We start from the raw sequence: 14777 nt of genomic DNA on the forward strand, positions 1-14777 counted from the left end.
TTTGAATAAACATGTTAATCAACACCCCGAGATAAGAACCTAGACTTATGTGTAAGCTGAGAGCAAGTGTATATTTATGGGGCAGGGCCATGACATGGCCACTCCAGGTCTGGATCCAGGAATTCTCTGGAAACAGTAGGCCCCTTGAGGTACAGGAATAGAGTCAGCGTCCTTCATCATCAGAGCTGAAAGCCTCCTACTCCACTTACCCTTCCCCTGTAGCTGGCCACAGGGGCTCAACTTGTCACCATTTTGGTGAAGACTTGGCCCAGAAAGTTAGGATTCACTTATTAGATGGAACTTTGGTTGAGGTTGGGAAGCTTTTGTTGAGGGGGCATCACAGAGGTTCTGGGCCTTCAAAGTTGTGTGTTGTGAGCAAGTCCTGGCCTAGGGATCTGAGCAAATGGTCACCAGCATGGGACAGTGGGAAAGGCACAGACTTTGAGATAAAGGGCACACAGCCTGTGTTTGAGTTCTGCCTCCATTCATTTTCTTTCCCTTTCTTTCTTTCTTTCTTTCTTTCTTTCTTTCTTTCTTTCTTTCTTTTCTTTCCTTCTTTCTTTCTTTTTTTCGTTTTCTTTCTTTCTTTCTCTTTCTTTCTTTTTTTTTTTTTTGGACTAGGAAAATAATTTAGGTTTGTTTGGAGATATGGGCAGCTGCCGAGTCTCAGAAATTCTGGAGTTGTTTTTTGGTGCTGGCAGCATTGCTGGCCTTAAGCACGTAGAAGAGCACAGTCTTGCTCAAGGGCTGGCACTCACCCACTGTGACCATGTCACTAATCTAGAGGTCCCTGAAACAGGGGACAGGTGTACAGACATGTTCTTATGGCATCTCTTGAAGCGGTTGTACTTTCGGATGTAATGGGAGCAGTCTTGGTGGAGGACACTGGTCCTCTGCATCTTCATCTCCGTCATCATGCCAGACAGAATCCGCCCTCCCATGGAGACATTGCTGGTAAAGGGGCATTTCCTGCCAGTAGAAGTGCCCTCAGTGGCCTCGCTGTGCGTCTTGAAGCCCAGAGTGATGATTTTGTAATATCGCGGGAGTGTCCTCTTGCCAGTTTCTCCAAGAAGGACCCTCTTATCTTGAAAGACCGTCAGCTGCCTTCGGTAGGTGCACTGTGTCCCAATGGCCACCATCTTCCCCGCCACCTTGCCGGGCAGTGTGACTTTGGTCATGTTACCTAATCCTTTCGTAGCCTCACTTCTGCTGTTTTTAAAATGGAACTATTGAAATGGGATAATTATCAATAGAGATTTCACTAAAAATGAAGTTCAGAGGGCAAAGCAGTTGGAAATAAACCGCAGTTCAAACCCCAGCTCTGCCACTGACTAGCTACTTTGTAAGGATTTTGTAGAATTAAAGAAGATAGTCTCGGTGAAGTGCTTGGCACCACACGAGCTCCACAGCTCATCCCCAATAAATGTAAATCCCTGCCACCTTCCCTGTGCTTCACCCAGTCACCCTGTAATTTTTGCCATTTGGCCCCTTTCCCCAGATGCAGAGGGGACAACTTGAAGTGATATCAGAGGGCACACAAGAAAATCTTACCCACATTTAAACAATACCCAAACCCCTCTGTTCTTCCCCCAGCAGGCCCATGGCAAGGCCACAGTGGCCACACCCGCCATCCCAGGCCCAGCACCAGCTCAGATCAGTGCCAACCCTGCAAGCACTTGCCCCAAGCTGGCACTGATCTCAAGTGCTTCCACCCCCTCCACCCAGTCTAGATGCTCTTTCCAAACACGTGCCACCAGCTTTGAGTCGGGCTTGTAACCAAACCCTGGCTCTGGGTTTGCACTGCAGATGTAAGGAGGAGCTGGCAAAAGCCCAGATGCACATCCAGATGTTGTCTCCAAGGCTTCCTTGGCATCCCCCATACCAGCTGTGAAACAGTATATACTCCAAAATGCAAGGGTGGAGACGCAGGCTTATGTGGCGCCCTATCACTGGGGCACTGGGTCCTGTTTGCCCTGGTCGGGGGTCATGTAGGGAGAGAGGACAGGGAAAAGAGAGACTCTGTTCTCTTGACAGGAGGACTGGCTGGGCAGAGCTAAGTCACAAGAGGATGACTTCTCAGAACTGAGAGAGGTATCAAGACCATCTTCCCATCCATTTTTGTTGGCTCACTCAGTACCATTATGTCTAGGGGGTCCCTTTAACTTCTCTTACTGCTGCTTGGAGCTCAAAGAACAATATTACCACAGGGGGACCAAAGAGATTGTGTCTATCTACTGCTGGGCCCCTGTCCCCAGCATCAAGGCTTTTAGAACCATTATCATGTACTTGTAACCTGTTCTCAGGAGGACTGGCAGCTAGGCAGAGGGCCAGGGCCTCGGGCTTCTACTGCTCCTCTGACCCATTGCCAAGGGAAGGCCTGGCAGATCTGGTTGCATGCCTGCAGATCCCTCACGGGCACATAGCCCCAGTGCTAAGAGCTCCACCTTGCAAGGGCAACTGGGAGGTATTTACAAGTGGAAGTCACCACACCAAATCAGTAGCAGCTATGGAATGTGATCGCTTCCTGTTCCATCACCCAGAAAATGCCGCTACCCTTGACCCACATGTACTATAATACTTTGTTCTCCATTGTTGTCTCTGGCCATTGGTACTGGGAACAAAAGTATGCAAAACTGTGAAGTGGCATCGATTTCACTGTCACCTGCCCCTCCCAGTTAACCATTGTTGTTAGCCTGCTTTCCCTGGGCTCTTGCTTCAGCCCACCCCTACATCCTAAGCCACTGAGGGCTGGTCCTCAGCCCAGGTGGACATTGACCTGAGCACAGAGTCCAGTCTTGCAACCAATCCTGAAAGGCCAGGCTCATTCTGTGCCCGCTCCCTCGAGACGACAGCTAGGCAAGGTGATAAACCCACTTCTCAACCACTAGCAGGAGAGGGTTTGCCCAGACACCCTCCCGGTCCCCACGCCCGGCCCAAGCGGGCGGGCAGGCAATGGAACTGCTGGGGCGTCCCCTTGTATAGACAGCTGTCTCCTAGGCCTTCCTGCTAGGGATCCTCCCCCCATCCCCCGCAGGGCCCCTCCTCCCCTCTCTGCACTCTCTGACCTGTGTGGGGCAGGGGCGGGGCAGGAGGGCCTGCAGGCCCTGGAGGGGAAACTACTGAAACCCCTGGGACAGGAAGTGGCAGAGAGGGGCTGTTTCCTCTGGCAGAGCAGGGGTGCAGTGAGAGCTGGCCTTCTCTCTTGCTTGACTGCCTGTCTGCCGTGGGCTGGGGAGGCTGGGGAGAGCCACACACCCTTCTTCCCCTGGCTCCGCCCCCACCAAAAATGGATGCTCCTGGCCCACCCGAGCGGAGGGGTGGGGGGCTCCCAGAGGAAGCCATCTCCATTTTGACGGGAGAGGACTTCACAGAGAAGGGCAGACAGGTCAGATAGAAGGGAAAGGTGGGGTGGGGCAGGTGGGTATGGGGTGAATCCCCCCCCCACACACACACACGCACACGCAGTGGTAGCGGAAAACCACAACTGGGCAGGGGAACCTTCTGTAAGCTCTTATTCAGAGAGAAGATGATCAGGACTATGCTCAAAACTGCGTGAGTTGGACATGCAACAGATGGCTGACTCTGTAGGTCTGGGAAGGGACTTAGACCATCCAGCCCAAAACCCCTCACTGGGCAGTGGAGGAAACTGAGGCCCACGAAGCAGAAGCAACTTGCTCAAGGTCACACCGTGGGCTGAGCAGAGGCCAGGATTTTCTTTCTGATGAAAATCTGCCGAGTTTGTATTTGGTGTTCTACACCTCCTTCCTGGCGCCTCTGAGGGCTCTGTGACATTCTTCTCAGAAATGAACTTAATCAATCTATTCACCCTGGGGGGTGGTGGTGGTGAAGCCTTTAGTCCAGGAGCCAGTACACTTTTCCTGCCAATGGATAGTAAATATTTTAGGCTTTATGGCCCCTACGAACTCTGTCACAACAACTCAACTTATAATGCAAAAGCAGCCACAGACAATATGTAAAGGATGAGCATGCTGCATCCCAATAAAACTTTATTTATGGACACTGAAATTTGAACTTCGAATAATTCTCATGTGGCATGAAATATTATTCATCTGTTTATTTCTTTCCTAATCGTTAAAAAATGTCAAAGCCATTCTTAGCTGATGGGCCATCCCAAACAGACGGTGGGCTAGATTTGGCATAACAGGTCGTAGTTTGCCAATCAGTACTTTAGTCTAAGATGTTTAAAGTGTTGGGAGGGCAGGGGGAGAATATACTTGGTGGGGAGGAAGCAGGTAAGGCTGTGAAAAGGGGGCTATATTTGCTTCAGATCTTGCATACTGGGTGGGAATTGGAGCTGCAGAAATTTGAGGAAGGGCACAGCAGGCCTAAGGCATGGTGTGAGCAAAGGCATGGAGGTGGGGGAGTTGCTGCAAAAGTTAAATGTGTTCTGCACAGTGCAGCCTCATTGCTATTGCCAGCCCTGGGTCTTTGGCTGCTGTCTGTTCTCACCAGAGGAAAGGGTTGGCTTTATTGAGGATGCCGAGAGACAATGAGGAGGGGAAGAAGAAAGATCACCTGGGAGTCATAGCGACTGGTTGTGTGACCTTGGACAAGTCATTTATCCTCCCTCAGGGGTTTGGTGTCTGCAGTTGGATGATAGGATGGGTAGATGCCATGATCTTTCAGGTCCCTTTTAACTTTGATACCCTGGAACTCTGAGTCAGGAAGAGGCTTTGAGCAGTGGGGGTGGAGTGGGGGAGGAGGAACCCCAAGAGTTCATGGTGACATCAGAGCTGAAGCTGCCCTCCCTGTCTGCCTGCATCCTAATAGGCTGTCTTTCTACCTCTGCTTCCACCCTCCCCTCTGTGCAAGCAACATTGGACTACCCTTTGCTTTTGCTGGCCTGGGAAGCAGCCGGGTCCCAAGGGTAGGTGGGTGGGGTAGGGTACTGGGCATTTGGAAGGGGCATTTGGAAGGGGCACCCGAGCAAGCAGAGAACCCAGCCCAGCCCCTGCCATCTGAAGGAGTCCCAGAGCTGAGCAAGGAGCCTCCGCATCAGTTTCTAGGACACGGGCTGGCACGGGCCTTGACAAAGAACACTGTCCCTTCAATCAAAGTTATCTGACTTAATATCCTGTTGGTGCCGAGTCACAGATTACCCCAGCTTCTAAAAAACCAACTAATGAATTTAATTAAGTCTCTGGTCAATGTTTCTATTATCCCCCTCCCCCCACCAATGGAAGCAAGCAGGCCTTCCTGGGGGCAGGGGTGAGGTGTGTGCCATTTGAGGCCACCTTTCATTCATCACATGCTACTTTCTACCACAGTATTGTATCTGGGTTCCCAGCCTCACGGGGCCAGGCCTGCTCCTTTGGCCACTGAAGGCCTGTAGAGATCCTTCCTGCCTATGGGGTGTGTGCATCTGCGCGCGCGTAAGTGTGTGTGTGTGGGTGGGTGTGTGTGTAGCAAAATGACTCTCCAGGTCCTCTTTTTTCACCTGGGTTTTTCAAGATAATCCCAACTTCAGAATGTCCAAGGTGAGTTTATCTTCTTGCCATCTTTCCTGCCCCGATCACTTCTTATTTTTTAACATTGTTTACAATAAGAACAAGCTCCACATCTTGGGGGCCCTATCACTACTCTATTGCCCTACACTCTGTCATTTTATTTCTTCAGGGTGGCTCTGGGCTTCACCTCCTGGGTTCCAGCTGCCTCATCACCAGGTCTCCTTCCATCTACTCCACCCCTACACTCAGACTGAACGGATCTGCCTAAAGAACTGCTTGCCTTAGGCCGCTCCCTTGCTCAAGAATCTCCAGGAACTCTCAGTAGCTGTCTATGTTAAGTTCAAGTTCCACCAACTGGTGGATCTTGGGCCTATGCACTTATCCCTCTGATTTCCCAGACCTCCCAGCAAGTCTGTCTTCCCCATAGCCAGGCTGGTTTCCTCTCTGTTCCATGAGGTTTGTGGTTGTCGGTTATGTCCTCCCTCACCTTCGGCTCACCCCATCATCTCCATGTCGCTGTCTTCCCGTCTGTCTAGGTAAAGATATACTGAATATTTGATGAGTGACTGTAGCCAAAACGACACAAATCAGATTAGGAAATTGAAAAAACATGTTTGGGACATAACAAAGGGTTTTCACCTACATTAACTCACTGGCCTTGCACGACAACCCTGTGAGCTAGGAAGGATGTCCCCATTTCACAGAGGCAAAAGGTGACCTAGCCAAACCTCAAGGCAAGGCTAGATCTTCTCACTGGGAGGCTCATGCCCTTATGGTCTGCAGGGACTTCTGGGGTCCCCTCCTAGACTGTACTGGCAGCCCACAGTACTGGGTTTCGGTAGCTGCTCTGGACTAGGTTTTGCTTTCTTTCCTGTAATGTGTTCTCCTTGCAATTGGCTTGTCCTTCACTTCCCAGAAGAGCCTAGTGACCCCTTGGTGGGTCCCTGGAGCGGTAGAGATAAAGATGTGGAGGCCGCAGGCACCTCCAGGGGGTGCTCTTTTGGCTTTCTCAGACAAGGCCCCTGGGAGTCAGGACGCCTGGAGAAATAGGTTCGCTTTGTCAGTAACCCTTCCCCCCCTGACCCTCCTCCCGTACTGGGGCTTCTGTAGAGCTCTTCTTGCCACATAACCACAACCCCAAGGGCTGGGGCGGGGTGAAGGTGGTGAGGACAGCAGACTGGGAACACCTCTTTGACCAAAGCAGCCTGCCTCTCCCCGCGGGGGGGCCCCCAACCCCCTCGAGGAGCCAGCCCCTTCAAAGTCAACAACTGGAAGCCTCCAGCCCCGCCCTGTCTATGTTCTGGAGCCAACAGGGGACTTCCGGGGGCTTCACGGGGTGGGGGGGCCAAGCCCCCTTTGCTCTCTGGGAGGTCACCTGAAACTCATCTTATGGATGACTGATTTTTAATTTCCAAAGTGCTTTCCCACCACCATCTTCATTCACCCGAGACTCCCCAGTGAGCATCTGCTAAAGCTGGCTTACCCTCAGCCCTCCCCCACAGTAAGGGTGACAGAAACCACAACCCAGAAAGATGGCCGACTTTTCCAGGGTCTCACATCTGCTTGGGATACATCATTCCTCCTCCCTGGGACGGGGCAGCGCACACCGTGGGGTGAGCTTATGAGACTCCTGGAGAAAGGGGAGACCCGTCACCTCCTGCGGCCCTAATGGTCCCTCCACTGGGAGAGCTCAGGGCCTGGGAAGGTAGAGGCTAGGCTAGAACTATGAAAAGGCAAAGAAAGGGCAATTGGAGATGAGCTCTGGACCTCCCTCGCCATTGGAGTTGTGGCAAACTCTACACTGGAAGCAGGCAGTGACCCAGGGCCAAGGAAGGAAACTGGGTTTCTTGTAAATAAGCAAAGAGAAACCCCAACCAACAGAGCTTGCAAAACCTTTATTTTTTTCCTCCCTCTTCCTGATTTCTCTCAAATGGAGGGGGTGGTGAAAAGAAAGGGATAGAGGAGAAGGAGCTGACCAAATAGTTGTGGCTGGGGCCCCTTTGCTGGACATTTGCTCAAGGAGGAGGGCTCTGCTTGCTGATGGGAGTCAAGGCTGTGGGGGAGTCCCATGGACTGATTACTTCTGCTCAGACCATGACTACAGACGACCCCTGGCTCTGGCCCTCTGGTTCTTAAATACACACCACTGGTCACGTGGTGCCGCATGCAAATTTGCTTCTGGATGACTATTAGCCAGAGGAGGGGCTGTTTTTAAGTGGAGGGTACAGCTGTTCCTGGGGTAGTTTCCATTTTGTTTGTGGTTGTGGGGGAGGGGCGTTGAGAGAGTGGGAAATGGCATGAAGGAAATTGTCACTTCCTTTCCAGAGAATTCCAGAAAGGTTTCATGGAGTCCTGGGTATTTCGGGAGTGAAGGCTGGCTCTGAGAGGATGAGGAACCGGAGAAGGAGAACTCTGCTTTGTGGCCTGGCTGACCATCTGGCTCCCATGTTTCCTGGCGTGCGTGAAAATGCCACGGGTGTTACCAGCAATTTTGTGAGAGCCATTGGCTCAGCTGAACAGCTGTAGATTTAAAGTAGCTCCACAGAGCCTGTGGATGTGGCTTTCACATAGGGGCTGCTTCCTGTATACAGAGGAGGCCCGCAGGGGTGGGCGCTGGACACCGCTTGACTCGCTCCAGTGACAACCTCAGAAAGGGTCTGTACGTCTGAAGGGGGCCCAGCTGTGATGACGCAGGAGCAGCCCAAACCACTTCTATTTAGCGCTTTTGGTTTTGAAATGCACTCAGAACCACAGTGAGCCAAAGGTGTGCATTCGCAGGCTGGGGATGCAGGCGCCCTCGCTTGCTTGCTCCCTCCTGTGGCACTCATTCGCTCACACATGGTGTCCGGGGCCATATGCTCTCCAGACGCTTTGCTTTCTGTGCAAGTAGGACAGGCCCTGGGAGCAAGGGATCCTACAGTGGCCTCCAGGGGAGTGAAGGGAGTAGAGCTCTTGCCACCCTGGGAGCAGGCTCTGCCTGGAGCCAGCTGTGATCTGTACAATGATGGGGCGGGTGGGGAGCTTCCCAAGCGCGTCTAGCCAAGTATCTGTGTGTACCCACCTAGTGCCCCACTCCCCATCGTGTCTCAGTGTCTGTAAGGACAGCAGGGAGGAGTGCCCCTGGTGTGGGCCTCTCTGGCCTCCAGCAGGGCGGGCCTTCTGGGGTGGTGGTTTTTTTGGTTTCAGGTTCCTGGGAGAGGGAGGTTATTTTGAGGGACTGGGGAGGGGGTGGTTCACTCCTCTGCTGGGGAGAGTGAGTGAACATGCAAATGAGCCTCTCCCCACCTCTCACTTTCAAATCCTCAAACATCTGAGCGGGGAGGGGAGAAACTTTCTGGACTGGAAGGTTCCGTGGTGGGGCTGGGATGGGAGTTTTCTTAGCCTTGGCCGAAAAGTAGGACGGCTACTTCCTCCCCCCACAACCCCTTCACCTTCCTAGCTGTAGGCTGGAGCTCCAGACAACCAGGATCAGCCTTGGGTGCTGAGTGCAGCAGCCTCACAATGCCCCCCAACCCTGGGTCAGCAGAACCTGCACCAACCAAGTCCTGAATTTAGATACTTAGACATTTAGACACTTAAAGAATGCAATTGGATTAGTCTCTTCCTTTATTTCAAACCTCTCTACATCAATGGCCAAGGATTCCATCCAATATTCTGTGGGGCTGCCTTCCTTCTCCCACCACCTCCATATACTGCGGCTGGCATTTTCTTCCCAGGAAGCATAGGACTTTGAATTTTCGGTAGCTGGGGTGGAGGGGGGTGCTAGCGGTGGCAGCCCATTCCAGCCCTGTTTGCCACAGCCTGCTGGAGCCAGCATTAGCCCAGGCTCTTCATTCTTATTCTGGAGAAGGCAGGCCTGGAGGAGGAACCCACAAGCAAGCTTGTGGCGCTGCTGGTCCAACCAGGGCTGCCCTCTGACACACAGAGGCCCTCAGGCACACATCCCCACACTGGGGACACACCAGCACACCCTGCACACAAGTACATCTGTGGTGTGCTTGCACACCCACAGTGAGAGCTCCCATTGTAAATTACAGTGCAAAAATACACAGATGTAACTAACATGCACAGAGCACACATTTCTCTCTCTCTCTCTCATAAACCTGAGTACACAACACCCACCCCACAACCAATGTATACATGGATATATTTTTTTAGGGAGGGGGAGGGAGGAGAGGCAGAGAGAGAGAGAGAGAGAGAGACTCTCAAGCAGACTCCCCACAGAGCCAGACTCACAGAGCTCTATCTCACAGCCCACAGCCTTGAGATAGTGACCTGAGCGGACATCAAGAGTCAGACACTTAGGGCATCTGGGTGGCTCAGTGTTTGAGCTTCTGCCTTTGGCTCAGGTCATGATCTCAGGGTCCAGGGATTGAGTCCTGCATCAAGTTCCCCACGGGGAACCCTGCTTCTCCCTCTGCCTGTCTCTGCCTCTCTCTCTCTCTCTCATGAATAAATAAATAAAATCTTAAAAAAAAGTCAGACACTTAACTGACTGAGCCACCCAGGCGCCCAGAAAATACACCTCACCGGTACTGACCAACCAATATCATTCATTAGTTCGTTCGTTTGTTCATTCATGTGTTTGTTCTGCAAAAATAAATTGAGTGTCTGCTACAGGCAGCACAGTGTGAGGTGCTCCTGTTTCACTGATGACCAGCACAGTTGTCCCTGCCCTCCAGGAAGCCACTGCCTAATGGGGGAGGTCGGGAAGGTGCACGGAAGGGAGGTCGTAGGCAGAGAGCACCAGTGAACTCGCAAACGTGAGGTGCTGATCTGTGAAGAGAAGCCTTAAGAGATGAGCAAACCTGGAGGGAAGGGCTGCGGCAGAATGACCTTGTGTGTGGGGGGGTAGACACTGGAGTTTCGTGTTTAGACAAAGTGGGATTAGGTGAAAGTGATCCCTTTCATTTGATTAGTATGAGAATGCTTCCTGGGGGCAGACAGCCGGCCTGAGGGAGGGCGGGGAGCTGCGGAATGCGGGGCCTCGGGGCGCTGGGGCTAGCAGAGACAGACCTTCCAAGCATAAATGGTCCTGGGAGGCTTCTCCAGCGGGTCACAGGAGACCGGGTCACCGGCAGGCCCCGGTGGGGGTGGGGTGGGGTGGGGGTAGGGGGGACTCAGGCCCCGACTGTAGACCGTATTTTCCCCAGGGCCTCCTCTTCGTCCTAGCAGGGCTGTCTCCTTCTGCCCAAGGGAAACTCAGACCTGACAGGTTGAGTTGGGTGACAGTCTTGAAGTTTTGTGTTCAGGGTGGGTGGAAAGGTGTGGGGGTGAGCGGGGGGGGGGGGTGAGCGGGCGGAGCCAGCCCTGTGGGCTAACGGAAAGGAAGTGGGAGAGGCCTGGGTGTCTCCTGTGGGGGGAGCGGTCATCACAGAGGTCACCCGTGGTCCTCCTCCCTTTCCTCCCCTTTGCCCCTCTCTGCAGTTCCTCCTTTCTTTCGGGGCCAGGAGAAGGGTTGGCCACCCTGGCACCGGTAAAGGTGTTGTCAGAGAGATAGGAGTCAGATGTGTTGCTCCTACTGTGGGCCGTGGACCCAGTTCCTCAGGCATTGGTGGCTGAACCAGGCCATTCGCAGACCCACTGCATGGAGGCAGCATGAGGATACCATCAAAAACAAGCCCAAGGACCGAAGCTGTGGTACCTGGACGGGGCGAGGTCTGAGTGTTCAGGAGTAGAGGAGCAGAGTGGGCTGGTGGGAGGGACACACACGGGGGAGGGAGGCGTGGGTGTGACCACGCAGCAAACACAGGAAACAATTGGAGGCCTGGTGTCGAGTGAGTGAGCACCTGAGGTGCAGACCGGGAGTACCAGAGGCTTTGGGGCCAGTTGGGGCCTGGAGAGGCATGTGGGCTGCAGCACACAGGTTTCCTGGAAAGGGAGGGGGGCCAGAGCCAGCCCTGGAGGATAGAGAAGATTCTGGGGGCCCCTCCCCAAGCTGGGGCTCTCCTCTCAAGTTCCCAGGGTGACAGTTCAGTCTTGAAACTGAAAGCAAAGCTGAACCAAGAGCGTGAACCCACACAAGGCACAGAAGCCACCCTCTCCTGCGGTTAGCAAGGGTGCCAGGCAGCGATAAGGGCTAAGGGCACAGAGCCTTAGGCCCACCTGTCCCTCCAGCTCAGGGCTGTCTGGGGGCATGGCCAATTCCGAGAGTCCCCTCCTCAGGAGCAGAGTCAGATCAGCACTGGTCCTGGCGACAACCTCCCCCCCCCGCCCCCCACATGGTGAGATATTTCTTCCTCTATAGACTCTGTCCCTCAGAGCTAACTGGCCTCCAGTTCCAAGGTAGACTGAGCCAGGCAGAGTCTGGAAGCGCACCTGGTCCACCCATGTATCCCTAACCCACACCCATTTACACAAGATTCTTTCTAAGCCAAGGAAATCTTATGGATTCTTCATGCTGCTGTCCCATCTATAGGGACGTATGGGGTGCCCTGATTTCCCCAGTGGCCACACCCTGGGGATTAATCTTCAGGGTGGAGAGAGCCTAGAGTCCCTCTGTCATCTCCAGAGGAGGCAGGAGAGAAGGGAGGGAGGGCCAGCTCAGGGGCAGATGCTGGTGACAGGCTTCCACTTCCCACTGGACGCAGCTCAATTCACTTCCTCTTTTTCCCCTTTTTTTTTTTTACCTGCTTCCTTTCTTCTTCCCCTTTCTTCTCCCATCCCTCCCAGGCTAGATGGCAGTCTGCCCCCGGGCAGTGGGGTCCCTGTAGTTGGCTAGCTGTCCTGGGAACAAATCTCAAGGAAGGTGACTTGCTCATTGCCCATCTCTCCCTTCTCCTTAGGTCACTCCTGCGGTTTGCCCAGCCCAGCATGCAGCCTTGAACCTGGCCTAGGCCACCACCTACTCCAGCTCTCCACACCCCCTATTTTACTGTGGCTCGGGGTATAGGCTCTAAGCTCCAAGGTACCTGAGCAGCATTTCTTCGTCAAGGATACCCCCTGCAGCTCCAGAGGGCCCTGCGAATCCTGCTGTCATCTCTCTGAGGAGACAGCATGGCTATTACCTTGCAGCCCAGTGACCTGATCTTTGAGTTTGCAAGCAACGGGATGGATGATATCCACCAGGTATGGCCCCAGAGAACAGTCACCAAGCCAGCTGTGCAGCTATTAAACACAGCAGCTGAGCTGTCGGGCAGGCAGCAATGTGGGCTGAATGCACCGGTGCACATGGACCCTCACGTGCATGTCCATCCCCTTCCCCTCACCTGTAATGTCACAGTGAGAAAGCTGCTGGGACACCCACATAGCAAGAGTGAGCGCTGCCAGCTGGACCCACAGGGCAAAGACCAACCCCCAGGCCCTTCAGACTCATTTGTCTAGCCTGGTTGATGGGCCCTTCCATAACCATCTTTTCAGCCTCAATCGGAGGATTCAGATCTGGAAATGAGTTTCTTTGGTGGGGGAAAGGTGAAAGAAAAATAGGACAGAATTTCGGCACTTAGGCCCCACCGCTCTGTATCTTGCTATGTGCTGAGGCTAAGAGAGCATGCTTTCCAGGCGCTTGACTGTACCCACTGGATGGTGTCTTGGCACACTCATTGGCCCCCTCAACTCCTCTCCTTCCACAAACTGGAGGCAGCCAGGTATGGTAGAAGGAACAGAAGGCTAAGAGTCAGGAGTCCTGGGTTCTCATCCCAGTTTGGCCACAGAGTCACGTGGGCAAGTCCCATCCCCTACCCTATCTGGCTGATATCTCCCCATCTTCACCAAGAAGAGATCCAGTTGGATTATCTCTAAGGGCATCCCAGCTTAATACTGCCATTCTCTGTGCTAAATCCTTTTGAGGACAGAAAACTTTGTCCTCTCTCTAGCGGCCTACCGAGGGCTGCCCCCTAGCGGGCCTTGAGCGCATTGCATGTTCTGTCCTGGGTCTTCACCTAGAAGCGCTCAGTCTGATCCAACACCTGGGCTATGCCTTCCCTTGTGGAAGGTATCATGGGAAGAAAAGGGAAAGGGAAGAAAAATCTAACCATCTCTGTGTTCTCAATACTGCTAGTCATTTTTTCCTGTTTCTGGTCTGCTTAGCAGCTGTTACTGTGCTTCATGGAGGCTGTTCCCTTCCACATTCACACTTGCCCCTCTGCCCTCAGCCAGCTTCTCCTCCAATTCACAGAGAAGCTCAAAGCCAAGGACACCCTCTGTCTCCCTCCCTTCTTCCTTTTACTGATAAGGAAATAACAAGAACAGTTTCCTTCCCGTGGGCCCAGGAGAAAGAACTGTCCCTCTTCCTTCCAGCAATATCTCCTACCTATACTTCTCTCTTGCCTCCAAGAACTCAACCCAATGGTCACTTCCAACATCTCTCTCATAAGTCCTTAAGACCTTCCAGACCTTTTTACTCAACCTAGAACATCTCCCCAACCCTGGAAGAAACCCTTCTTTCCTTTCTACCTACCTCCTTCAAAATACTGCCTCCTTAACTCCTTTCTCTTCATCAGTATGGTCTCCACACTCTGTGCTTACATTCTTACCTCCTTTCTCTCCCTTTTCAGGAAACTGTTTGTATTGAAAAATGTGTCATTAATACAGAAGGGTGTATACATATATATTAAAGAATAATTATAAAACGAACACCCATGCACACACCACCCATGTTAAGAAATAAAGCATTACTAGTATCCCAGAAATCCCTGATACCTAAAACACTCGATGAGAGCCTACTCTACACCGAGCCTGTTCTGTGGGCTTTATGTGCATTGATCTGTTCACACAACCCTATGGGGTTAATATGACCACCCCAATTTTATAAATGAGGAAAGCAATGCACAGCAAGATTAGGTAGCTTGCCCAAGGCCCCACTGCTAGTAAGTAGCAGAGCTTGTTTTCAAGCCCAGGCTGTCTGGCTCTAGATTAGGACAAATCAATGGAATTTTCTGAGACACTAGAAGTGTTCTATATTTGCCCTGTCCAGTTATGGGGCCACTAGTTACAAGAGACTATGGAGCACTTGAACTATGGCTAATGCAGTTGGAGGACTGGACTTTTAATCTTGAAAAATGTTTACATTTACATTTAAATAGTCACCCATGCCTAGTGGGTACCATATTGGGCAGATGGCCCTCAACTCCATGGCCTTCATCACAACACCCCAGTAGTGGTGTAGTAGGACGGCACTCAGTCCAGCCTCTCTGAGATCCATTGTAAAGTGTCCCCTGAAAGTGTTCTAGCCGGGTTGATTGCCCACTGGCCGAACCCAATGGCGGTTTATCAATTTTTATTTTTCTGGATTGTTCAGAAACATTAGGCAGAGCTGAGCATTCTCATTCTTTTTTCATGAAAAAAGAATTAACAGCCCCATGAAATAAA

General features: G+C 52.4%; 1 protein-coding gene and 1 pseudogene across 4 annotated transcripts in view; one reads left to right on the plus strand and one right to left on the minus strand.

The window, feature by feature from the left end:
• Positions 1-14777, plus strand: part of ELF4 (E74 like ETS transcription factor 4) — a 46295-nt gene that overhangs the window by 22817 nt on the left and 8701 nt on the right. For 3 of the 4 annotated variants that reach the window (XM_077890285.1, XM_077890282.1, XM_077890283.1), the window contains exon 2: positions 12254-12536. In XM_077890285.1, coding sequence (XP_077746411.1) covers positions 12465-12536 — 72 coding nt within the window. In that variant the 5' untranslated portion in view covers positions 12254-12464. Of the gene's footprint in view, positions 1-7794; positions 7926-12253; positions 12537-14777 lie in introns of those variants that run through there. The other variant, XM_077890284.1, reaches the window with a different exon arrangement.
• LOC144308406 (small ribosomal subunit protein uS17 pseudogene) lies at positions 607-1139 on the minus strand (annotated as a pseudogene).

This window comes from Canis aureus, chromosome X (assembly GCF_053574225.1).
Source record: "Canis aureus isolate CA01 chromosome X, VMU_Caureus_v.1.0, whole genome shotgun sequence".
Taxonomy (NCBI): Eukaryota; Metazoa; Chordata; class Mammalia; order Carnivora; family Canidae; genus Canis; species Canis aureus.